At 41.6% G+C, this 27,284-nt stretch overlaps 1 protein-coding gene across 2 annotated transcripts in view; it reads right to left on the reverse strand.

Moving 5' to 3' along the window:
* The window catches only part of anln (anillin, actin binding protein), a 111,866-nt gene that overhangs the window by 59,822 nt on the left and 24,760 nt on the right, over positions 1-27,284 (reverse strand). Inside the window, exons 3-9 of one of the 2 annotated variants that reach the window (XM_070880601.1) lie at positions 24,984-25,223; positions 19,937-20,283; positions 18,493-18,745; positions 17,593-17,786; positions 16,034-16,090; positions 11,036-11,222; positions 808-960 (exon numbers count right to left, since the gene is read on the reverse strand). In XM_070880601.1, the coding sequence (XP_070736702.1) occupies positions 808-960; positions 11,036-11,222; positions 16,034-16,090; positions 17,593-17,786; positions 18,493-18,745; positions 19,937-20,283; positions 24,984-25,223 (1,431 nt within the window). Of the gene's footprint in view, positions 1-807; positions 961-11,035; positions 11,223-16,033; positions 16,133-17,592; positions 17,787-18,492; positions 18,746-19,936; positions 20,284-24,983; positions 25,224-27,284 lie in introns of both variants that reach the window. The other variant, XM_070880600.1, reaches the window with a different exon arrangement.

The following is a 27,284-nucleotide window of genomic DNA, read 5'->3' on the forward strand; positions in this document are numbered from 1 at the left end:
GGCATTTAAAATATTTTATTTACCTTGATGAGGATTTCCTTTGTAGGTAAAAGTGCTCAAGCTTATCTAATTTTCTACAAGACTACTATGGTGTTGTCTGGCCAGAAACATACTGAGCAGCCAAGATCAGTTCCTGAAAGTATCTATTCAAGTGTGAGTCAGCTGTGGCACAGTGGTAGCACTCTCGCCTGAGTCAGGTGGTTGTGGATTCAATACCCACTCCAGGGCTTGAGCACAAAATCTAGGCTGACAGACAACACCTCCCTCAGTACGGCACTGGAGTATCAGCTGAGATGTTAAACTGAGGCCATGTCTAACCTCTCGGATGAATGTCAATGATCCATGGCACTGTTTTGAAGAAGAGCAGGGGAGTTTCTGGTGTCCTGGCTAATATTTATCCCTCAGCCAACAACTAAAAACAGATTAGCTGATCATTATCTCATTGCTGTTTGTGGGACCTTGCTGTTCACAAATGGGCTACCATATTGGCTACAATACAACTACACTTTAAAAATACTTCTATTGACTGTAAAGCTTTTGGACATCCTAATGTCATGAAATGTGCTATATAAGTGCAAGTCTTTTTCTTTCCTTATCACCCCACTATTCATTATAGCAATATTTTTATGTTTTACAGACAATCTAAGTATTTCAATAACTGGTACTAACAGCTCACTATCAAAATATGGGTCAGTGCAACGGATTTCTAGGAACTGTTTTTACTCAAAATCCCAGAAGTCATTTTTAACAATCAGCAAGCAAATTACTACAACCATAAACAGTAATGAAGAGATGGTAGCTCCTTACCGGTATATCTTTCACCATCGCCCCTCTTTTCTCTCTTAACTGAGGTACTCTCTGTGACATTCAGTCGTTCAGAGACAACGGTCACCTTTTTGAAAGGGCTTAATTTGGTAGGACTACGTGGAACCTCCTTCACGTTTCGTTCACTGGAAGCAACTATTAGAATTAAATAAAATATATATTGAGATCCAAATAAGGCACAAAATCTTAGGAAAGTTGAAATATCAGTGAGTAAAACCCTACAAGGGTTCCTCAACTATTTAAGTTAAGTAACAAGCTCTACTGATTTTTCCACAATATCTCCTTCCCCATGTCTCTTACATCATGGACTATCCATATCAAAGGAGATGGGGAAGGAAAATTCTTGCAGATTTAAGATTGGCAAAACCAGTGGAGAGATGAACATAGGCACAGGAGTAAGTCACTGAGCCCCTCGAGCCTGTTCCATCATTCAATGAGATAGATCATGGCTGACCTGTGACCTATACCCACTTTTGCCCCATATCTATTAATACCTTTGGTTAACAAAAATCTATCAACCTCAGATTTAAAATTAACAATTGATCTAGCATCAATTGCCATTTGTGGAAGAGTGTTCCAAACTTCAACCACCCTTTGTGTGTATAGAGGTGTTTCCTAATTTCCTTGGAATTAGAAAGATAAAATAAAGAAAGTGAGTTTGAAAGAGAGAGGAAACAAGTAGGACAAAAGGGTAAAAAACAAATTTAAAGGCACTTTGTCTAAATGCACGTAGCATTCGTAACAAAATAGATGAGTTGACGGCACAAATAGATACAAATGTGTATGATCTGATAGCCATCACAGAGACGTGGTTGTAAGGTGACCAAGACTGAGAATTAAATATTATGGGGTATTTGACAATCCGGAACAGACAGACAGAAAGGAAAAGGAGATGGGGTAGCTCCATTGATAAAGGATGGAATCACTGCAATAGTGAGAAACGATATTGGCTAAAATGATCAGGATGTTGAAACAGTTTGGGTAGAGATAAGGAATAATATGGGGAAAAAGTCACTGGTGGGCGTAGTCTATAGGCCCCCTAACAGTAGCAACTCTGTTGGTCGGAATATAAACCAGGAAATAGTGGGGGCTTGTAAAAAGGGAACAGCAATAATCATGGGCGATTTTAACCTCCATATTGATTAGACAATTCAAATTGGTCATGGTAGCCTTGAGGAAGAGTTCATAGAGTGCATAAGGGATGGGTTCCTTGAGCAGTATGTAACGGAACCAACCAGCGGGCAAGCTATCTTAGATGTGGTCCTGTGTAATGAGACAGGATTAATAAACAACCTCCAAGTAAAGGATCCCCTTGGATCTCAAACCAGCGTATGAAGCTTAAATAAAGGAGACTATGAAGGTTTGAGGGCAGAGTTGGCTAAAGTGGACTGGGAAAATATATTAAAGTGTAGGACAGTTGATTAACAGTGGCATACATTTAAAGGAGATATTTCACAACTCAAGAAAAATATATTCCAGTGAGGAGAAAGGGGTATAAAAGAAAAGATAGCCATCCGTGGCTAACTAAAGAAATAAAGGATGGTATCCAATTAAAAACAAGGGCATACAAAGTGGCCAAAACTAGTGGGAGGACAGAGGATTGGGAAGCTTTTAAAAGCCAGCAAAAAATGACTAAATAAATGATTAAGAAAGAGAAGATAAACTATGAAAGTAAACTAGCACGAAATATAAAAACAGATAGCAAGAGTTTCGAAAGGTATATAAAAAGGAAAAGAGTGGCTAAAGTAAATGTTGGTCCCTTAGAGGACAAGACCAGGGAATTAATAATGGAGAACATGGAGATGGCAGAAACTCTGAACAAATATGTTATATCAGTCTTTACGGTAGAGGACACTAACAATATTCCAACAGTGAATAGTCAAGGGGCTATGGGGGGGCGGGGGAGGAACTTAACACAATCACAGTCACTAAGGACGCGGTGCTCAGTAACATAATGGGACTAAAGATGGATAAATCCCCTGGATCTGATGGCTTGCATCCTAGGATCTTAAGAGAAGTAGCAGCAGGGATAGTGGATGCATTGGTTGTAATTTACCAAAATTCCCTGGATTCTGGAGAGATCCCAGCAGATTGGAAAACTGCAAATCTAACACGCCTATTTAAAAAAGGAGGCAGACAAAAAGCAGGAAACTATAGACCAGTTAGCCTAACATCTGTGGTTGGAAAAATATTGGAGTCCATTATTGAAGAAGGAGTAGCAGGACATGTGCATGAAACACAAAAGGATAGTATGCAGGTACAGCAAGTGATCAGGTAGGCTAATGGAATCTTGGTTTTTATTGCAAAGGGGATGGAGTATAAAAGCAGGGAAGTCTTGGTACAGTTATACAGGGTATTGGTGAGGCCACACCTGGAATACTGTGTGTAGTTTTGGTTTCCATATTTACAAAAGGATATACTTGCTTTGGAGGCAGTTCAGAGAAGGTTCACTAGGTTGATTCCGGAGATGAGGGGGTTGACTTATGAGGAAAGGTTGAGTAGGTTGGGCCTCTACTCACTGGAATTCAGAAGAATGAGAGGTGATCGTATCGAAACGTATAAGATTATGAGGGGACTTGACAAGGTGGATGCAGAGAAGATGTTTCCACTGATGGGGGAGACTAGAACCAGGGGGCATAATCTTAGAATAAGGGGCCACCCACTTAAAACTGAGATGAAGAAGAATTTCTTCTGAGGGTTGTAAATCTGTGGAATTCACTGCCTCAGAGAGCTGTGGAAGCCTGGACATTGAATAAATTTAAGACAGAGATAGACAGCTTCTTAACCGATAAGGGAATAAGGGGTTATGGGGAGCAGGCAGGGAAGTGGGCCCGAGTCCATGATCAGATCAGCCATGATCGTATTAAATGGCGGAGCAGGAGTATGGCCTACTCCTGCTCCTATTTCTTATGTTCTTAATTTCACTCCTGAAACGTCTGGCTCCAATTTTTAGACTATGCCTCCTAGTCCTAGGCTCCCCAAACAGCAGAAATAGTTTCTCTCTATCTACCCTATCTGTTCCCCTTAATATCTTAAACTTTAAATAAAATCTCACTCCTTAACCTTCTAAATTCCAGGGAATACAACCCTACTTTATGTAATCTTCCTTGTATTTTAATCTCTGGAGTTTGGGTATCATTCCGATAAACCCATGATGCACTGCTTTCAAGGCCAATATATCCTTCCTAAGGTGTGATGCCCAAAAGTCCTCACTGAACCCCAGGTGTGGTCTAACCAGAGCATTGTATAGCTGTAGCATAACTTCTACCCCCTTGTATTCTATTCCCTGGATACAAAAGCCAGTATTCCATTATCCTTTTTGATTATTTTATTGTTATTATCCGCTCAACCACACTCTCACCACCACCTTTGATGCCCTAATCCCTATTAAAACCATTACTCTCGCTCATGCTGGCCTTCCCCCCAGTACAGCCCTCATCTTCGCTCCCTCAAGTCTAAGGAGCACAGATTTGAACGGATGTGGTTTAGCCATTCACGCCAGATCTGGTTCAAACACAAAGCATTATCGGGTCCTACACTTGTCTTCCAAAACAGCTCGCTATTCCAGGATCATTCTGGAATGCAATGATAACACCAGGCTACTATTCTCTACTGCTAACCATCTTCTTAAACCCCTCTCACCTGTCTCCACCACACTCACCTCCAATAACAAGTGCGAGGAGCTCATGGACATCTTTGTCTCAAAGATTGAGACCATCCGATCAGCTGCCTCTGCGAGTTCCCTTCCTTCCCCTAGCCCACCGGGCCAAACTTTCTGAGACTTCCTCGTGCCCTAGCCCTAAACTTGCATCTTTCTCTAGTTTTTCTTTGATCTCCTCTCTTGACCTCTCCAAGCTCATTTTGTCCATGAGACCCACTTCCTGCTCTCTTGACCCTATTCCACTAAACTGCTGACCACCCACTTCCTTTTCTGGCTCCCATGTTAGCCGACATCATTAATGGTTCTCTCTCCTCAGATACTGCTCTCCTTCAAATCTGCAGTCATCACTCCTCTCCTCAAAGAAACAATCCTTGACCCACTGTGCTTGCTAGCTACCGCCCCATCTCCAAAGTCCGTGAACATGGTTTCGCCTCCCAAATCCATGGCCATCTTTCCCGGAACTCAATGTTTGAATCCCTTCAATCTGGTTTTCGCCCCTGCCACTGTACCGAAACGGCTCTCATCAAAGTCACAAATGACTGTCACAGTCACAAAGACTAAGGTAAACTATCCCTCCTCATCCTCCTGGACCGGTCTGCAGCCTTTGACACAACTGACTACTCCATCCTCCACGGCCTCTCCACCATGGTCCAGCTGGGTGGGAATGCACGCACCTGGTTCTATTCTTAACTATCTATTCGTAGCAAGAACATTTCCTGCAATGGCTTCTCTTCCCACTCCTGCAGTTACCTCTGGTGTCCCCCAAGGATCTATACTTGGCCTCCTCTTATTTCTCATCTATATGCTGCCCCTTGGTAATATCATCCAAAAACAGAGTCAGTTTCCACATGTATGCTGACGACACCTAGCTCTACCTCTCCACCCATTTCTCTCGACCCCTGTCTTGTCCGACATCCAGTATTGGATGAGCAGAAATTTTCTCCAATTGAATATTGGGAAGATCGAAGCCATTGTCTTTGGTCCTCACTACAAACTGCATTCCCTAGCCACTGACTCCATCCCTCTCCCGAGCATTTATCGGAGGCTGAACCAGACTGTTTGCAACCTAGGCGTCATATTTGACCCTGAATGAGCTTCCGGCCACATATCCGCGGTATAACTAAAACCGCCTATTTCCACCTCCGTAACAATGCCCACCTCCGTCCCTGCCTCAGCTCTTCTGCTGCTGAAACCCTCATGCATGCCTTTGTTACCTCTAGACTTGACTACTCCAACGCATTCCTGGCTGGCCTCCCACATTCTATACTGCGTAAACTTGAGGTCATCCAAAACTCAGCAGCCCGTGTCCTAACTCGCACCAAATCACGATCACCCATCATCCCTGTGCTCGCCCACCTACATTGGCTCCCGGTTGAACAACACGCCGATTGCAAAATTCTCATCCTTGTTTAAAAATGCCCTTACCCCTCCCTATCTCTGTAATCTATTTCAGCCTCACCACCCCACAAGATGTTTGCCCTCCTTAAATTCTGCCCTCTTGAGCATCCCTGATTATAACTGCTCAACCATCAGTGGCCGTGCCTTCAGCTGCTTGGGCCCCAAGCTCTGGAACTCCCTCCCTAAATACCTCTCCACTTCTCTTTCCTCAAGGCATTCCTTAAAACCTACCTCTATAACCAGGCTTTTGGTCATTTGCCGTAATCTCTTACGTGGCTCGGTGTCAAAATTATCTGCTGTGTCTTATAACACTGCTGTGAAGTGCCTTGGGACGTTTTACTACGTTAAAGGCGCTATATAAATAAAAGTAGTTGTTATTTTCTGTACCTGTTCATGACATTTTAATGATCTATGGACCTGGAAACCCAAGTCTCTATGGATTTCCAGTGTTTTTAGCTTTTCACCATTTAGAAAATACTTTTTAGGTCCAAAGTGAATGACCTCAAATGTGCCGACATTGAAATCCATTTGCCACAGTTTTTCCCATTCAAACTATCAATAACTTTCTAATTTTATTCTTTCATCTATGCTGCTGACAATGACGCCCATCTTTGTGTCATTGGCAAATTTGTATATATGGCTTTCTATCCCATCATCTAAATCATTAATAAATACAGTGAATAGTTGAGGCCCCAATACAGATCCCTGTGGGACACCACTAGTCACATCCTGCCAATTACAGTATCTGTCCATTATCCCTATTCAGTCTCCTGCTGCTCAATAATTTGCCTTCAATTCCATGGGCTTCAACCTTAGTCTCTTATGGGGGACTTTATCAAATGCTTTCTGGAAGTCCATATAAAAAATGGTCCTTTCTTTTTTACACCCAGTGAGTTGTTATAATATGGAATGCACTGTATAAAGGGTAGTGGAAGCAGATTCTACAGTAACTTTCAAAAGGGAATTGGATATATACTTGAAAAGAAAAGTTTTGCAGGGCTATGGGGAAAGAGGACGAGAGTGGAACTAATTGGATAGCTCTTTAAAAAGAGCCAGCACAGACAGGATGGGCCAAATAACCTTTGTCTGTGCTCTGTCAATGATGCTCTGGCAAGTATGAAGCCTTATTCATCAATTTATATCCATGCAAAGAAGCACTAACCCTTTTGCTCAACACCTCCCAAAGACTGGGAATTGGGTGAGCGCATATGTTAAAATGTGTCCACAGTAATGTGGGCACATATCCACGTTTCATCATTCTTTGAAAAAAAAACAACACAAAGGGAATTCCATTTCTCTGTACATTAAATGGTTTAATTGTTATCCAGATCTAAATGCAGTCACTTTACATTTATTTTATAACATATAGACACAAGTTTTAAAATCACTAGCTATAAAGGGGAATCATCACCTTGAAAATGCTAATGAATATACTTTCCAAGTTCATAAAAATCACTTTATGCCTGAGCAGTGAACAAGAAATGCCCCATTCATCTCTGAGCAGCAAGAAGTATGAAAATGTCACTTCAGCATCTAAACTTCAAAAAAAAAGAGTGTAAAAATAGTAACTACAACTGGATGTAATTTTTGCTAAAACTTAAAAAAATATTGTGTGAAAGTATAAAATTTATATTTATTAAAGTTCTCAAATCTTCAACTGAAAAGGAATCAAAAGAAGGTAGAGGTCGGGATAATTGTTGGACCAGAGGTTAGAAGGCATAGGATAAGTTGAGTGCCTCTGAAGTGCACTGATAATTGGTTGAAGTAGAGGAAGCAAAGAGTGGTTAAATATCTGGATCCATGAAGAGGTTAACTAGTGGAGTGCCTCAGGTGTCACGACTGGGGCCCTTGCTGTTTAAAATATAAACAAGTGACTTGGAAGTGAATGCGAAAACAAAATTCTACAGAGTTGCAGAAGGTACCAAACCAGGAAGAACTGCAAACAACAGGGACCAGGTTGATCAAATACTGACATCTGGATATCTTAGGGAGGTGGGCTGACAAGCGAGTGATTTCATTCAATGTTGGAAAATGCAAAGTAATGAGTGGCCATGTAATCTACATGGAATTGTTCTCCAGGACATGACCGGAGACAGATTTGAAGGTCCTGATGAACAGATCTCTAAAGCTATCAGCACAATGTTAGGTAGCAGTAAAGAAAGCAAACAGGAACTTGGGCTGCATAGCACACCTGGAGTAGAAACATAGAAAATAGGTGCAGGAGTAGGCCATTCGGCCCTTCGAGCCTGCACCACCATTCAATAAGATCATGGCTGATCATTCACCTCAGTATCCCTTTCCTGCTTTCTCTCCATACCCCTTGATCCCTTTAGCAATAAGGGCCATATCTAACTCCGTCTTGAATATATCCAATGAGCTGGCATCAACTACTCTCTGCGGTAGAGAATTCCACAAGTTAACAACTCAGTGAAGACGTTTCTCCTCATTCTAAGTCCTAAATGGCTTACCCCTTATCCTTAGACTGTGTCCCCTGTTCTGGACTTCCCCAACATCGGGAACATTCTTCTTGCATTTAACCTGTCCAGCCCCATCAGAATTTTATATGTTTCTATGAGATCTCCTCTCATCCTTCTGAGCTCAAGTGAATACAGACCCAGTCGATCCAGTCTCTCCTCATATGTCAGTCCTGCCATCCCGGGAATCAGTCTGGTGAACCTTCGCTGCACTCCCTCAATAGCAAGAATGTCCTTCCTCAGATTAGGAGGCCAAAACTGAACACAATATTCCAGGCGAGGCCTCACCAAGGCCCTGTACAACTGCAGTTAGACCTCCCTGCTCCTATACTCAAATTCCCCGAGCTATGAAGGCCAACATACCATTTGCCTTCTTCACCGCCTACTGTACCTGTATGCCAACTTTCAATAACTAATGAACCATAACACCCATGTCTCGTTGCACCTCCCCTTTTCCAAATCTGCCGCCATTCAGATAATATTCAGTCTTCGCGTTTTTGCCCTCAAAGTGGATAACCTCACATTTATCCACATTATACTGCATCTGCCATGCAGTGGCCCACTCACCTAACCCGTCCAAGTCACCCTGCAGCCGCCTAGCGTTCTCCTCACAGCTCACACCGCCACCCAGTTTAGTGCCATCTGCAAACTTGGAGATATTACACTCAATTCCTTCATCCAAATCATTGATGTATATTGTAAAGAGCTGGGGTCCCAGCATTGAGCCCTGCGGCACTCCACTAGTCAGTGCCTGCCATTTTGAAAAGGAACCGTTTATCCCGACTCTCTGCTTCCTGTCTGCCAACCAGTTCTCTATCCACGTCAGTATATTACCCCCAATACATGTGCTTTGATTTTGTACATCAATCTCTTGAGTGGGACCTTCTCAAAAGCCTTTTGAAAGTCCAAATACACCACATCCACTGGTTCTCCCTTGTCCACTCTACTGGTTATATCCTCAAAAAATTCTAGAAGATTTGTCAAGTATCATTTCCCTTTCATAAATCTGTGCTGACTTGGACCAATCCAGTCACTGCTTTCCAAATGTGCTGCTATTTCATCTTTATTAATTGATTCCAACATTTTCCCCACTACTGATGTCAGGTTAACCGGTCTGTAATTCCCCATTTTCTCTCTCACTCCTTTTTAAAAAAGTGGTGTTACATTAGCTACCCTCCAGTCCATAGGAACTGATCCAGAGTCGATAGACTGTTGGAAAATGATCACCAATGCATCCACTATTTCTAGGGCCACTTCCTTAAGTACTCTGGGATGCAGACCATCAGGCCCCGGGGATTTATCGGCCTTCAATCCCATCAATTTCCATTACACAATTTGCCGCCTAATAAGGATTTTCTTCAGTTCCTCCTTCTCACTAGACCCTCGGTCCTAGTATTTGCGGAAGGTTAATTGTGTCTTCCTTCGTGACGACAAAACCAAAGTATTTGTTCAACTGGTCTGCCATTTCTTTGTTCCCCATTATAAATTTACCTGAATCTGACTGCAAGGGACCTACGTTTGTCTTCACTAATCTTTTTCTCTTCACATATCTATCAAAGCTTTTGCAGTCAGTTTTTATGTTCCCAGCAAGCTTCCTCTCATTCTCTATTTTCCCCCTCCTAATTAAACCCTTTGTCCTCCTCTGCTGAATTCTAAATTTCTCCCAGTCCTCAGGTTTGCTGCTTTTTCTGGCCAATTTATATGCCTCTTCCTTGGATTTAATACTATCCTTAATTTCCCTTGTTAGCCACAGTTGAGCCACCTTCCAGACAGCGATGTACAATTGTTGAAGTTCATCCATGTGATCTTTAAATGTTTGCCATTACCTATCCACTGTCAATCCTTCAAGCATCATTCGCCAGTCTATTCTAGCCAATTCACATCTCATACCATCAAACTTAACTTTCCTTAAGTTCAGGACCCTAGTCTCTGAATTAACTATGTCACTCTCCATCTTAATAAAGAATTCTACCATATTATGGTCGACCTTCCCCAAGGGGCCTCGCACAACAATTTTGGTCACCATACTTTGAGAAAAACATCCAGACACTGGACAGAGTGCAGCAAATGACAAGTAAAATGATGGTGATTTGTCAGGCGCCAAAGTTACAAAAGATGCTGGAGAAGCTGGGAATGTTTACACTAGAAAAGAGAAAGCTCATTGGTGATCTTATTGAACATTTTCAAGATCCTAAAGGCAAGATAAATGTCCTTAAGTTTAGCACAGTCACAGATTCTACAAGAGTGGCTAGCCTCAAACTTCAAAGAATGGTGAAAAGACAGTTTAGATTTAGCTTTATACAGAGAGTGGTGAATGCATGAAATGAACTGCCCAAGGAGGCAGTGGGGTCTGATAGGATTCGGCAAAATTGGATAACTAGCTGGCGAAAAATTTGAGGGTCATCATGGGATATGATACTCCCTAGACACTGGGACTGGCCAGATGGACCACAGTGGTCTCTTTATCTTCTAAAAACACCCTGTCTACAATCACCAAGTCCTGCATTTGTTTTTCCCAGATTTCGTAGCCTTGTGTTTTTATAAGTGGTAGAAATCCTGGGGTAAGCAAGAGGACATGATTGGGATTTGGTTCCTTGCGCCCAATAGTTTCACTGGCCAGTTCTCAGCATAAATTATGTAGTAAAACAACCAATTTCTTTAAGTAAGACCTTTGTACCTGCAGATTCTGTGCTAGATATTTTCACAGACGAAGGTTCAAGCGCCTCTCTTAATGCAGATTTCAGTGGTGATTTTGTGTTTGGTTCTGATGTTGATTGAGGCTGGCGTTGTGGAGCACTCATCTGGGATCTGTCAACTTCTGCACTCCTTTGCTCAGAGGTCCTAAGGATATGATCACTAGAATTCTATTTTGAAGTTAAAAAATAGATGGGCAATTAGCTTCTTTGTACATTTCTATTATCTGTATGACAAAGATTAGGAACATAATGTGAGAAGTAATGAAATTCAAGTTTATTCCAATTGTGAAGAACACATGACAACTTCTCAAAACAGATCATTGCTATGAACTATGACGGACAGGAAAAGACTCTCTTCTCTGCTCCATCCAGCCTATCCCACACAATTGTGATACCTTGTGCATCACAATATATATACTTCCCCTTCCCCATCCCACCTGAAACCATGTGATGTATGTTTCTACTGGCTCATTTATTTAAACCATGAAATATGGTGGATTAATTGTGCTGGGAAAAGGAGTTAAGAATGGCAATATTCATGTGACTGTTTTGCTAGAGGACTACAACGGGTTTTTAGAGCTTTGACTACATCAGATGATATCTGCCTAGGATAAGCCTGAAGTTAAAAGCAAAAGTCAGACGTCACCAAGCAGATGATTGGTTAACCAATGAAAATTGAACAGGGATCCTGTTAATTTTAGATTTTAATAAAAGTTACTATTAAATCCACAGCTGGTAGTTAATTTTTTTGAAATGCAAGTTATGCAGGATGAAGTGATGAGACACCAATAATAATGAAAACTCACTTGGAAGTTATTATTACCTTCAGCTAGTGAAAGTAAATAAAGAATATTCACAAATCTACATTGTTATCCGTAAACTTGAATTCAACAAAAATTCTGCTGCCCATATCTTAATTCACACAACTCGCACCAAGTCCTGTTCACCATCAACCCTGTGCTTATTAACCTACATCAGTACGCCTTGATTTTAAAATTTTCATCCTTGTTTTCGAATACCTGCTTGCCCTCGGCCCTCCCTATCTCTGTACCCTCCGAGTCCTACCCTCCTCCAATTCTGGTCTCTAGCGTATCCCTGATGTTAATTGCTCCACCATTAGCAGCTGTGCTTCAGCTGGCTAGGCCCTAGACTCTAGAATTACCTCCTTAATCCTCTCTGCCTCGCGCTTCATTTGTGACACTCCTTAAAACCTACCTCTTTGACCAAGTTTATTATCACCTGTCCTAACATCTGCTTATGTGGCTTGGTGTCAAATTTCATTTGATAACACTCTTGAAGTATCTTGGGACGTTTTACTACGCTAAAGGTACTATATAAATGCAAGTTGTTGTTATTGTCGTACAAGTATAAAATCCTTCAGTGTCATTACGCAGACTTTTTTTGGAATCATGAAACTATGGGCTCAATTTTAGCCCCTTTTGCTTGCAGTCTCTCCATTGAATCCCGATGCCGGCCAGTTCAATCGCTCCTCGCCCCCAGCCTCTCTGTTGAATCCTGATGCCGGCCAGTTCACTCGCTCCCGCCCCTAACTCAGGCCGAGTGGCCTCCCAGTGCGTTGTCCCGCCCCTAGCCCAGGCAGAGTGGCCTCCCGCATCGGCCCGCTGCCTTCCCAGGCAGAGTGCAGAAAGGTAGGACTTTAATTTTTTTATTTCTTATAGAATTCTTAGTAGTTTTTGTTTGCAAACATTGCTAAGGGTAAGGCTTGGTTAGCTCAGATCCAGGTCCTCTCCGCTTCCCGCCCTTATCCCAGGCCGAATGGCCTCCAATGTACCTCCCTGCGCCGATCTCTTTATCTCGCCGCAAGGGTTTTCTGAAGTGGTCACATATGCTGGCCTAAGTACAAATGGAGTGACTATTAACTGGCCAAAGTTGCCTAAATGGGCAGAACTGGCGTAGGTGGCTGGTAACATAGATTGGGTTAACCAAACTGGAAGCAATACGGTGGAGGAGGATTTCCTGGAGTGCATAAGGGATGGTTTTTTAGACCAATATGTCGAGGAACCAACTAGGGGGGAGGCCATCTTAGACTGGGTGTTGTGTAATGAGAGAGGATTAATTAGCAATCTCGTTGTGCGAGGCCCCTTGGGGAAGAGTGACCATAATATGGTGGAATTCTGCATTAGGATGGAGAATGAAACAGTTAATTCAGAGACCATGGTCCAGAACTTAAAGAAGGGTAACTTTGAAGGTATGAGGCATGAATTGGCTAGGATAGATTGGCGAATGATGCTGAAGGGGTTGACGGTGGATGGGCAATGGCAGACATTTAGAGACCGCATGGATGAACTACAACAATTGTACATTCCTGTCTGGCGTAAAAATAAAAAAGGGAAGGTGGCTCAACCGTGGCTATCAAGGGAAATCAGGGATAGCATTAAAGCCAAGGAAGTGGCATACAAATTGGCCAGAAATAGCAGCGAACCCGGGGACTGGGAGAAATTTAGAACTCAGCAGAGGAGGACAAAGGGTTTTATTAGGGCAGGGAAAATGGAGTACGAGAAGAAGCTTGCAGGGAACATTAAGACGGATTGCAAAAGTTTCTATCGATATGTAAAGAGAAAAAGGTTAGTAAAGACAAACGTAGGTCCCCTGCAGTCAGAATCAGGGGAAGTCATAACGGGGAACAAAGAAATGGCGGACCAATTGAACAAGTACTTTGGTTCGGTATTCACGGAGGAGGACACAAACAACCTTCCGGATATAAAAGGGGTCAGAGGGTCTAGTAAGGAGGAGGAACTGAGGGAAATCCTTATTAGTCGGGAAATTGTGTTGGGGAAATTGATGGGATTGAAGGCCGATAAATCCCCAGGGCCTGATGGACTGCATCCCAGAGTACTTAAGGAGGTGGCCTTGGAAATAGTGGATGCATTGACAGTCATTTTCCAACATTCCATTGACTCTGGATCAGTTCCTATGGAATGGAGGGTAGCCAATGTAACCCCACTTTTTAAAAAAGAAGGGAGAGAGAAAACAGGGAATTATAGACCGGTCAGCCTGACATCGATAGTGGGTAAAATGATGGAATCAATTATTAAGGATGTCATAGCAGTGCATTTGGAAAGAGGTAATATGATAGGTCCAAGTCAGCATGGATTTGTGAAAGGGAAATCATGCTTGACAAATCTTCTGTAATTTTTTGAGGATGTTTCCAGTAGAGTGGACAAGGGAGAACCAGTTGATGTGGTATATTTGGACTTTCAGAAGGCTTTCGACAAGGTCCCACACAAGAGATTAATGTGCAAAGTTAAAGCACATGGGATTGGGGGTAGTGTGCTGACATGGATTGAGAACTGGCTGTCAGACAGGAAGCAAAGAGTAGGAGTAAATGGGGACTTTTCAGAATGGCAGGCAGTGACTAGTGGGGTACCGCAAGATTCTGTGCTGGGGCCCCAGCTGTTTACACTGTACATTAATGTTTTAGACGAGGGGATTAAATGTAGTATCTCCAAATTTGCGGATGACACTAAGTTGGGTGGCAGTGTGAGCTGCGAGGAGGATGCTGTGAGGCTGCAGAGCGACTTGGATAGGTTAGGTGAGTGGGCAAATGCATGGCAGATGAAGTATAATGTGGATAAATGTGAGGTTATCCACTTTGGTGGTAAAAACAGAGAGACAGACTATTACCTGAATGGTGACAGATTAGGAAAAGGGGAGGTGCAAAGAGACCTGGGTGTCATGGTACATCAGTCATTGAAGGTTGGCATGCAGGTACAGCAGGCGGTTAAGAAAGCAAATGGCATGTTGGCCTTCATAGCGAGGGGATTTAAGTACAGGGGCAGGGAGGTGTTGCTACAATTGTACAGGGCCTTGGTGAGGCCACACCTGGAGTATTGTGTACAGTTTTGGTCTCCTAACCTGAGGAAGGACATTCTTGCTATTGAGGGAGTGCAGCGAAGGTTCACCAGACTGATTCCCAAGATGGCGGGACTGACCTATCAAGAAAGACTGGATCAACTGGGCTTGTATTCACTGGAGTTCAGAAGAATGAGAGGGGACCTCATAGAAACGTTTAAAATTCTGACGGGGTTAGACAGGTTAGATGCAGGAAGAATGTTCCCAATGTTGGGGAAGTCCAGAACCAAGGGTCACAGTCTAAGGATAAGGGGCAAGCCATTTAGGACCGAGATGAGGAGAAACTTCTTCACCCAGAGAGTGGTGAACCTGTGGAATTCTCTACCACAGAAAGTTGTTGAGGCCAATTCACTAAATATATTCAAAAAGGAGTTAGATGAAGTCCTTACTACTAGGGGAATCAAAGGGTATGGTGAGAAAGCAGGAATGGGGTACTGAAGTTGCATGTTCAGCCATGAACTCATTGAATAGCGGTGCAGCCTAGAAGGGCCGAATGGCCTACTCCTGCGCCTAGTTTCTATGTAACACCCCCTTTCGTGGAAAAAAAAAACTCAAAAAAAACGTAACTAAGTGAGTTACGCTGGTGCAAATTGATTGGGGAAACTGGGGATTTTTAAGTTACGCCAGAAAAAGCAGCTTACTCCAAAAAAAAACGGAGCAACACCTGGCCAAAATTGAGCCCTTAAAGTCCTGATCTTGGATTTGAACAAGTTTCTAAGCATATACACAAATTTCTTGAGATAACAATCCCTTTATCTTATATTGAAAACAAGCATCCATGAGCATTGCAAACCAGCATTACAGTAGCCCAACAAGCATCAAATGCCTAGATGTGATTACCAAGACTAATTTAATTGTGTAAGTGCCTCAATTGAACAACTTATGCTGTTTAAAAAAAAAAAATTAGCCCCTCTTACTTAACTTGTACAAACTCTTCCCATTAACTTAAAATTACATCAGGGGTTACAGGATGTAGTTTTTCTATTCTAGGGGAGGTGGAGGGAGTGGAACAAAACAAGATTCAGCACATTTCTCATCACTGTGCAGGTTTCTAAAGAAGTGTCACTAGTTTACATTATTACAGTTTATTAGGGAGAAATACATACCTCAGACAGCTTGGAGGAGCAATTTTCTTTTTTATCAGCACTCCACAAGTTGCCCTTCTGAAAACGATTGCGAATATTAGCCAGCTCTCTTTCACGCTCCTGAAACTCAATTACAACAGCAAAATTCTGAAAAGAGATTATTCTGGCTTGACGAAAGGTATATTTAATATGCTGTGTACTGAACTGAAAACCGTTTCTGAATAATATGCCCAAGGTTAAGGAAATCGCAACTACTTATACAGCCAGAATTCATACAACTTAACACAAGTTTGAGTTATTCATGAGTTAAGAAAGTAGAATTATTTTTTATTTTATTTTTTTTTTTAAAGTGGTATATTTTAAAATTCTATCAACTAATGCAATCTTCAATCTTAAATTCCCAAATTTACACTGCAAGTACAGAATCTACATTGAAAGTAGAGGAAAAAAGCTTCATCAATCTCCCATTAACATGTTAAATCCATTATTTCCCTTCTAGCACATGAACATGCCTGGCATTGCACTATTAAATTTGTCTACTTAGAAATTGAACTTCTAAAAGAAGTAATTATTCAAAATGCAAGTGCAATTGAGAAGCTCATCACAACAGGAAAATAACGCAAGGCTGAAGGTAAGGAAGAAGGGGGAAATCAGTGAGTCAAGAAATTCAATGTTTTGGTTTCAAATAGTATCAGATAATGTGAGAATGTCAATACATAAACCTGATGTAGATTTTTTTTTTTAAATGGTCCTCTAAGTTCAGGAACAAATACAAGCTAGACAGGATATAATGATCTGGTTTAAAATAAATTAATTAATTCAAAATGTAGTTGTGGTGCAAATAAGTTGCAGCTACTCTATGCTTAATATAAGTGGCAGTCTGTATTAACAGAACCAGAAGCATGAAATTAGTTAATATAATTACTCCAGCTTAAGATATGACACTAGCAAAGCCCGCTAGAGTAGCACAGGTTGGCACCTGTGACTCTGTTCAACAAGGGGAGAATTGGAACTTTCCCACAGAAATGGAAGGGTAGCGTAAAATAATTTACTGTGGGGTTGTTCATACACTTATCAGCTTCTGAGTCACAAGGATGTGGGTTCAAGTCCCACTCCAAAGTCTTGAACACATAATCTAGGCCGACACTCCAGTGCAGTACTGAGGGGGGGGGGGGGGGCTGCATTATCAGAGGTGACATGTTTCAGACAAGACATTAAACCGAGACCCCATCTGCGCTCTCAGGTGGATGCAAAAGATCCCATGGCACTCGAAAAGCGGGGAGTTCTCCCATGTATCTTGATCAACATTTATGCCTCAACTAACATCACGAAAATAGATTAACTGCTCATTATCACATTGCTGTTTGTGGGATCCTACTTAACAATGGTGACTAAACTTCAAAAAGTACTTCATTGGCTGTAAAGTGCTTTAGGATGACCCAAGGTTATGAAAGGCATAATATAAATGCAAGTCTTTCTTCTTAAGGATCAGCATAAGCAGAGTCAGAGACAAATCAAAAAATGTGTTGTCTATCAAGGAGCCCAGAATGGATCCTGGGGTATAAAGTTCAAGTCCAGACCTGTTTAAGTTGCTGGGTTAGATTTGCTGTAGCTGAAGGTTCCTGCTGTTTAAAAAGCCGCTCCTGGATTGCTTTTGTGCTGGGAGTAATGCTGCAAGTTTTTTGTCCAGGAGTGGATGGAGCAGGGCTCGAAACACCGTGCTGTTGGCAACGCTCACCAAAGCGTTCCAGGAAAGATTTGACTCCTGTACCACCTACAAAATATTTGAGCATTAAAGGAGTCATCTCACTCAATTGTCCAAGTGTGTGCGATATTCCAAATACTTTGCTTGATTCCAAGCTTAGCTTTCTAAATAGTAATTTTAAACAGAAATAATTTAACAGCAAGTGCAGGAATTAAAGTATAATTTATAGAAACTACTGAAGTTTTTTCTTTTTTTTTTAAAAAGAAAAAATTCTATGGTTGCCCATCATACATTTGCTTAAAAGTAATTGATGACATTTTAGAAATTTGTAGCATCGATCCTGAAGTTAACTATGTGTGGAACTACATAAAAAAGAAAATTATTTTATTTAAATCAGGTATTGTAGCTTTCTTGCCCTTTTCCTCAATAGTCTGTATTGCACAGAACTATGTTGGACAGTAGGCAGTCATTATCCAGTGTCCTACAGATTGGAAGGTCTCAGATGTGATCTCTAGTCTACGCCAAGATAACTTATCTCAGCCACAGAAGCAATTGCAGCACTTCAAACTTTACCCGAGATGGGAAAAAAGTTTGAAGGTCATAGTTAAAGTACAACAAAATATAATGCCAGAAAATCAGTTTTAAGTACTCAAATGTAAAAAGGTCAAAATAATAAAGACTCCTCATGTTGCTGTTCTTTGCATTGCATTAGCAAAAGATTCAGTAACTTTGTCCTCATCACCCACATCCTAATATTGTTTGGGAAACAGCTTACCTGGATTAGTGATATTGTCTCTCGGCTGAACCTGGGGCACCGACCCTTTGGTTAGTTGATCTCTAGACTGGGTCTGATCCTGGGCAAAAGCCCCTTTTGCTGGCAATGGTTTGGCCTCCTCAGTTTTCTTTGGACTAGGCTGGACTTGATCCTGGGCAAGTGTCCTGTTAGGTAGCGGTGACTTGGGCCCTTCAGTTTTCTTTGGACTGGGTGGGATCACTTTGGGTGAATGAACTGCAAACTGAACTGTTCCCTGACAAAATAGGTAAACCAGGACAATTAAGGCCAGAAGAATTTATGTACATCCACAAATCTGATACTGCAAAAGCTATCAGAATTTTAATTCAAATTTGGAAGACAGATTTAAATTGCTATTCCATCCAAATAATGCTACACTTGTTACTTCTAGAAATCTCAAGTTTTTCTGTGTTTGTTGGTAGATTGATTTTCTCTTTCTTTTTCACTTAAATGAAGTCTCCCATACCACAGCAGTGTCTGGAGACCTGTTATCAGTCTCTGAATATGGCACTCTTTAGCGAAGAAGTCTCTAATTTTCCCTTCCTGTGATAAAGGACCCGTGCTTTGCTCATCAGTAAAGAGGCAACTAGGAGCTGACCACTTGGGGATTGCTGGGCATTAACTGTACTTTACCACTCTAGTGGATAGCAAGTCATATTCCCAATGCACTGTAATGTCCCCAAGTAATTATATTCTTTGAACATTGCAGCAGAGCTCAGTCAGTGGCCGATTTACCAAAGTCACCATATAACTCAGCCTAAGGTCCCAGGTTTGTTAAGTTATTGGATCTAAACCAGGGAGCTACAAATGGCCAGCTTCCTAGTTAAACATTTAAAAAAAAGCTAGGGATTGTCCTTCTTGATCACTATCAAATGTTTCCGGTCAGAAAGTGCATATGTGGCCATCCGGTGAGAATAAATACAGGTTCAACTGCGGTGAGTAACCCAATCCCACTCATCCATAGTCGAATACTCTGCCAACACTCACTTTTTAGGCTCGGGCATTTTTAACAAATAGCTTTGACCATTTGGGGCAATGAACTGGAAGGCAGTCGGTGCCAATAGAACTGTACCTCAACATGAGGCATGGTATTCATCGCAGAAAATTGAAGAGACTGTGAAAAAATGTTTCCCATCCAAAAAGACGAAGAGGCGACCCGTCTAATTCAAAAAAAAATTTGAACAGAAGAAAAAAAAAATTTCTCACATGGACATTAGTTAATAAGCCCATACCTTTTCTTAATCATACAGCAAAGTACTTCGGTTCAATACGACAGCAGTTAAGGCAAACTCCATAGGATAAGTAAGTTAGAGGAAAACAAGAAAATCTGATCGGGTAAGAGACATAACTTTTTTAAAAAGGTACCAAGAATCACAATTCACTTAGAATTTTTGAGTTCTTTTTTTTTTTTAAGGTCTTCACCTACCTGTGAAACAGTAGAGGCCGTTTTATTAACTGTGCTTTCTACAGACCCTTTAGGGCACTTTGCAGCTTGCTGTTTAACACTGCTACTGTCGACAGTAGCTGTTGCTTTGTCTACTGTGGGGGAAACTGGTAAACAAGCAGTACCAGGCTGTCCTGGTGACTTGTTTCGCTTTATAGTCGGGTGACTCAAGTCGTCGTCCCAGGAGTTAATTGTTGCGGCAAGGTTCGCAAAGCGTCCTCTCCTTCCAGTTGGGGTTTTAGACTCGTTAGTGCTCACTGTCTGCGGAGGTGAAGGAGAAGCTGGCTTCCATGACTGCTCGGGCGATACAGGCGAATCAATGTCATTATCTGTTTATGAAGAAAACACAAACCATGACAAACAGAATTGCTTTGGAAGTTCAAATTCTGTTTTAAAATATATGCAATTACTGATCATTTTGTTCTTGGCAGATAGTTTATCCAAGCAGTAGTGCTCACAATCAGCATTTAATAAATGATAAATAAAGATATTCTAGCAATGCCAAGTTGGCAAAATAAATGGCAATATTATCACCACAGTTTATACTGAATCTCCTTTATGCTTGGAAGACTAGATATTCAAATATATTGACAGTACATTGGTATTATTCTAAAATATTACCACACTACCAGTGTTCAAAATACTTAAAAAGAGGGAAGAATGTTTGTAACGTAAACCATTCCCATCCAATTAAAAAGCCAAGTCCTCTAGATCAGGAAATATTTGCAATTTAAAATAATTTCCTTAGTTCCACAGAGACCTGTCATTTCAGGTCTCCAATGAGGGAGCGGTTCCGTTTTAAGCTGCAAGTACTCTCCCAGTAATTACTTTTTCCTTTAACCATTACAGTGCCAGCACCTCCAGGGAATTCTGCTCTCCTCAAGCCAGCATTATTATTAATTAGTTCATACACCACAAAACCAGAATATCTCCCATTATAGAAATATCACTGAAAGCCATTCATGTTATTGCAAAAAATGAAAAGAAATTACATTTTAAAAGCTGTTCTTTCACTCCCAATATATTTGTACTGTATTTCTGTTTGAACTTTTATTTAAGCATAGTTCTTCAATTTTAAAAAGCCAACACATTTTTCTTTGCTTTTAATAAATCTGCCACCTCTTCTAAACAATGCACCTACACAAGTAAAATTCAGTTCTGATCATTTAAAAAATTAGTTCCAAAAGGAAAATTTTCTGTCCAATTAAAATTAAACCAGTCACCAAATCAAACTTTTGAAGTTTCTCAGGCTGCCAATTGCTATGGGGAGCTGGCACAGCAACCTACATTATCTCACTAAGTGACCCAAGGGTTAAAGAGCAGACTGTAGAAGCACTGCTCAAATTAAGTACTTGCCTGTAGATATGATACAATTTATGCCCCCTCCCATAAAAATCCCACCTACAAATATGATGTAATAAATCCTCTGTGGAGTTCTACAAGTAATCAACTTGCTCAGTGAAAAACTTTGGAGCACATCCACTCCACTGACTGGTTTGTTGTATCTGCAGGCCCAACCAACACAAGGTTTGTTATTCAATATTTTTTTTTTCATTTTAAAAATTGAGATCCTCCAGTCCAATAGCACCAACACCAATGTCACCTGAGCACATCCACTACATTATTTGGCATGAAGCAAATAGCATGTCCAATAAAGTTCCATGACAAATATACACAAACATATTCTTCAAAATATTTAATCCAAAGTCTTCTCTTCATAAAAACACTAAAATCAGTCTATCTTTTAAATGCTTTAGTGATATATTCCTCAAACTGATTTTTGCTGTAGCATCAAAAAAAGCAGGTGGGGAGAGAGGGGCGGAGAGGGGTTAAAAGTGTGTAAGGAGAATGCCAGGCTTTCATTCACATCCAGGAGGTTAAAACACAAGGCTTTGACTTACAATTGATCTAGAAGCAGGGGATTAGCTTCCATGTGTGTGCTAATTATACCCAATTTTACCTCTCCATTCTCAAATCTCAATTTCAGAACAGCTGCTGTATTATCTGACTGCCTGACATCAAGTCATGGCCACTACAAAACTTTCTGTAGCACAACACCGCAAAGTCCAATGCCATCTTGTTTGGCTACCATCAGAAACTCTGTGCTTTAGCCCCCGATCCCAACTCCTCCATGGTTGTGTGCTCAAGCTGCATGACAGAGCCTTGTTTGATTGAAGCTGATCTTTAAACCCCTCACCCAGTTTTACTTACACCTCTGAAATATCACCCGTGTCCATGCCGACCTTACCCCAGCAGCCACTGAAATAAGCATTCTGTTTGTTAACTCCAGATTCAACTTTTCTAGCCTCCCTCTTCAGCATCCTAGTGAGAACCAAATCTACATGAACTATAATGCAACCAGAATTCTCCTGCCTAGTTTATGGGAACACTATCATTTTCACATTCTACTACAGATTGCACACCATCCTAACTTGGACGCTCATCATCACTTGATCAAAATCCTGCAACTCCCGACCTAACAGCACTGTGGGAGTACCTTCACAACACAGATTGCAGCAGTTCAAGGCAGCAGCTCACCACCACCTTCTCAAGGGCAACTAGCTTATATCACAAGAATGAATTAACAAAAAATGAATATGCGTAAAGTCCCGCTTACACATCATCCATCCTTACCAACTTCTACTGACGACCTGTGATGCTGCCCCCAGCGCTTTGACGTCAATATCCTAATCACAGTCTACAAATCCCTTTAAGCCCTCTCGCTCCTACCTCGGCGATCTCCTCCAACCCTGTGCCACTGCTTGCCACCCTCTGCCCTTCTAATGCTGGCCTGTGCATTCTGCCACCTTCCGCTCTGCCACGCGCCAAAGCCTTCAGCCATTTTGCTCTTGAAACACTCCCTGAAAAGTTGCTACATTCTCCCAACACCCCCCACCTTTTTTCAAAATCATCCTTAAAACTTACCTCAAATGGAACCTTCAAAAATCTCTCTCTATTAGTCTCCTCCTCCATTTCAAGTCTGGGTCCTCAAGTATGAAATGCTTTGGGAGGTCTTGCTATATTAAAAGGCACCCTATTAATGCACGTTGTTCTGCTGCTTTCATAAAAAGGCGACTAGACATTTTTACATTGATTGATGAGACCATTTACTACAGTACACGTTAGTTACCATTATCAAATAGAAGTAACAGTTTTAACAGGAATATTCCTTCAAGTTCCTGCTAATTCTGCCCAAGTTAATGATGAGCTTAACCGGTTTGCAGATGGTATCATGATGTTCCACTGTGGAGCATAAACAGAGTGTGCCAAGATACAAGCTTAATCCTCAGTCAGATGTGAATTATCTGGGGACGCAAACCAGGAGAAAATCCTCACCAGGTTACTGTTGCATACCCTTTGCTTGCCCCCTATCCAAGTAATGATCATTCCTTCTGTCATTGTGCTCTTGTTCTTCAGAACGATCCCTTAAATGGTCATTTTAACTCTTTCCCTTTTACTGTGTTCTTTGTGGACCTCCCAGCTCCCCCCCCCCCCAGCTTTATCGAAGGAGAGCACCCAGTGTTTCTCTTTGTAAACATTTCAATATTCTCCTACTTGAGGGATACCATTAAAAAGAGTAAATGGTTGTCGATGTTAGTGGTAGCAATAGTGTACAGAGTCCTCTAATGGCCAAAATGGTGCATTGCTACCTTTTTAAAAAAAAAGGATTTTGTATTATGTCCATGTCGACTTCGAAGTCAGAAACTTCTAAAGTTGCTTCCGTTTGAGCCATTCATCATTTATCTTTTTTGCTCACAATTCCCAATAATCAGTCATGCAAGCTTCACATATCATACATCAAAAAAAGAGTTTTGCATCCAATGACTTTTCTTCCGTTGTGTTATTTGGAGGGAATCAGATGTATATTTTGAATCAATAAACTTGCAATTATTATATCATAACTGATCAATATGGGGTTTTAACCCAGTCAGAAGGTCATGAGAGTTCAAGCCCGACTCGAGCCTTGAACACATCTTCCAGTCTGGCACTTCAGTACAATACTGAAGAAGTGCTGCACTGTCGGAGGTGTCTTTTATGAGACATTAAACCAAGATTCCCTTCTGCCGTCTCTGGCGAACACAAAAGATCTCACGGCACTATTTTGAAGTAGAGCAGGGGCATTCTCCTGGTGTCCTGGCCAACATTTATCCCTCAACCAACGCCTATAAAAACATATAGATTTCATTGTCGGTTATGGAACCTTCATTTCCTACATTACAACAGTGACTACACTTCAAAAGTACTTAATTTACTTGTTAAGCGCTTTGGAACATCCTGAGATTGTGAAAGGTGCTATATCAATACAAGTTCTTTCTTCCTTTAACATGGGACCAGGACACACCAATAACAGTATAGATATATTCCTTTAATAATATTTAAGATTATGGGACAATTAAGTACTTCCCTTCAAATTAATTCTTAGACCACTAAATTTGAACATGGAAGTCTGGACTACTTGGATAGAATTTCAAAGGTAAGTACACTCTCGTCACTTTAAACATAACTAATGTACTATGCAGCTCTGAAATTCAAATAGCCATCAATGACTTTCCATCACCCTGCAAGCCTTGCTACTAGCCAAACTGAAATTCAATTTAGGCTTCTTGCGCATTCCCGATTTTGTTCGCTCTACCATTGGCGGCCGTGCCTTCAGTTGCCTAGGCCCTAAACCCTGGAATTCCCTCCTTAAATCTCCTAACGTCTCTGTCCTCCTTTAAGATGCTCCTTAAAGCCTACCTCTTTGACCAAGCTTTTGGTCACCTGTGCCATTATCTCCTTATGTAGCTCAGTGTCAAATTTTGTTTGATAAAACTTCTGTGAAGCAGCTTGGGATGATTCACTACATTAAAGGCACTAAATAAATCCAAGTTGTTGTTGGGACATCAAGACAGAAAGGCCAATTGCTCTCCACTTCTGCTGCATTAGAGCAATTCTGAATATCAGAATGAAACATTGTTTTAAAAGAGAAAGCAAGAAACAAATCACATTGAAATATACAATCACATTCTAACACACAATTAGATCATACCATTAGAGTCCCATTGGCGTAGTTGCTCTGCCAGCCTTTGCATCCGATTCTTCACAGAGGTAATTGGGAGCTTATCTTGGTTCATCTTTTGCTCTTCCTGCTGCCCAACTAATTGGACAGGTTGACTTGGAGGAGGTTGTGCAACAGGAGCAAACGCTTTATTCTCCATCCCAGGGTCCGAGTTTTCCATTTTATCTGAACAGCGTCTTTTAGATGGAGAAGGCTTGGTCGATATTTTCACTACATACAACAAACAGACTCTTAGTATGTCTGCAAAATAACATTGAAGAATGTTGCCACTCAAGTAGAGAATATATACAATAAATTGAGGGGTGGGCAAGAGGAGAGGAATTATAAATATGGCATAAATTTAGGGATTTAAAATTATAATTTATACTTATGTGCTTGAATACTCATTTGTTTATTTACTGTTTTTCACCCACTCTCAGGACATTCTTTCAGTCAATGTGCCCTTGGCCTCTGTGATTCTCTTCACAAAACCTTCACCTTACGATCTTCTTCTCCACCTACAAATGCCTCCAATGAACTTTCCCTCCCGGTGGGGAATTGTCCATCCTTTGTAATCTTACCACGCACAGTGCAGCATCATTTGTCTGAACACAATTTCTATAATTATAAATATTGTGCAAAAGGAGTTTCATGTTTAATGCAGGAGCTGTCAATACTGGCAATAGTTTGAATGCAATCACTCAGTCTGTGTTTTACTTCGAGCATGGATATCATTCCCCATACCTACAAAAAAGCTTTGGTTCGCTCCTCCTTCCAACCCCTATCAAAGACTGAGCTGCCTTTAAATGGTGCTTAAATACCTAGATGTTATACCACAGAAACAGGTCATTTGGCCCAACCAGTTCATATCAGCATTTACCCTCCGCCCCAGCAAATAACTCTACATCGTCCTTCAACCCCTTATCTTTCAGCCGCCTATCCAATCTAAATCATAAATGTTGAGAGTTTCTGCCTCAAACACTAATCCTGGCTCAGAGCTCAAAACCCACAATTTCAACTAGAAAGATACATATGTGTGGGGCTGCAATAGGGCACTTTGTTTAATCCAGATTGACACTTGGGGAGATTTAATGCCCAAATTGTATTTGGTTTCTGAGTCCAAGTCACTAATATAATTTAGAAACAGTAGCGGCCCAACATTGATCCCTAGGGTTCCCCACTTCTCCCTCTCTGACTCAACTCCTATAGCAAGTACCAACTATTCTCTACCTGCCAGCCAATTTCCTAACCATACACAAGGTTTATCCTGAATCCCCACAGCTTTAGCCTTAAAAGCCTTTCATGTAGAACTTTGACAAAAATTTTGGAAGTATAAGTACAACCCGTTGTAGGGCTTGCCACAGTTCACTACAATGTCACTTCCTCAAAGCAGTGAAGGAGGTTGGTCAGGCAAGACCTCTCCTTTCGTAATTCAGGTTGGGTGCTATTAACCAAGTGGCTCCGACCTGTGAGAGACCATCAGCGGCAGGTCGGAGCCATAAAAGGAGCGGCGAGCGGCGGCCTGGGAGCAGCATGGAGGCCATTACAGGGAGCAGTACAAGCTGCGACGGCAGCGAAGAGTGACGTCATCAAGGTCCAGGTTGGTGATTGCAGCGTGGGCAGATACAGCAGGAGCGGCGAGATCCGGGCGAAGGAGCGGCGAGAGACTTTGGAGGTATGTGATTGGGGCCCAGGGCAGGCACGAGTTCAGGGCCAGGGGTCCAGAGGCAGCACAGGCCAGCCCACACTGCGATATGTGTGCACACTAGGTCCGTGCAGCAGAGCTGGTCTCTCGTCGTCTTGGTCCTTGCCACTGGACCAAGACCTAGCTTTGTCAAGCCCGTGTGGTGGCTGGTATGCAACGGCCACCACACGTTAAAAAAAAAATCCAGGCACAGGCATCTTCCACCCGTCAGGATGTAGTTCAGGACCTGGAATTTTAGGTCCTTCACTGGAACACCGGTGAACTTATCCTTTTTTGTCATCCTTGTTTCAAGGGACCGATTATGATGATGACGATTGCACTAATAACCTTTAATTTTACAATTAATAATCAATTAGATTATTTAAGATGGGATTGAAATAAAATTAAAAGGTCTGTAGTTGCCAGTGGCTGAGTCTTCATCCTTTTTAAATATAGGTACAGGTACAACATCTGAAATCCGGCAACCTCTGGACCGAATCCGTACTGGTTTTTTAGGTTGTGCCGGATTTCGGACCTCACTGTTGGCACTCCTCGCCGCCCGCCACTTGCTGATCCACCATTCCTTGCCACCCACGGCCCCCAGTTAT

Source organism: Pristiophorus japonicus, chromosome 5 (genome assembly GCF_044704955.1).
Source record: "Pristiophorus japonicus isolate sPriJap1 chromosome 5, sPriJap1.hap1, whole genome shotgun sequence".
Classification (NCBI taxonomy): Eukaryota; Metazoa; Chordata; class Chondrichthyes; family Pristiophoridae; genus Pristiophorus; species Pristiophorus japonicus.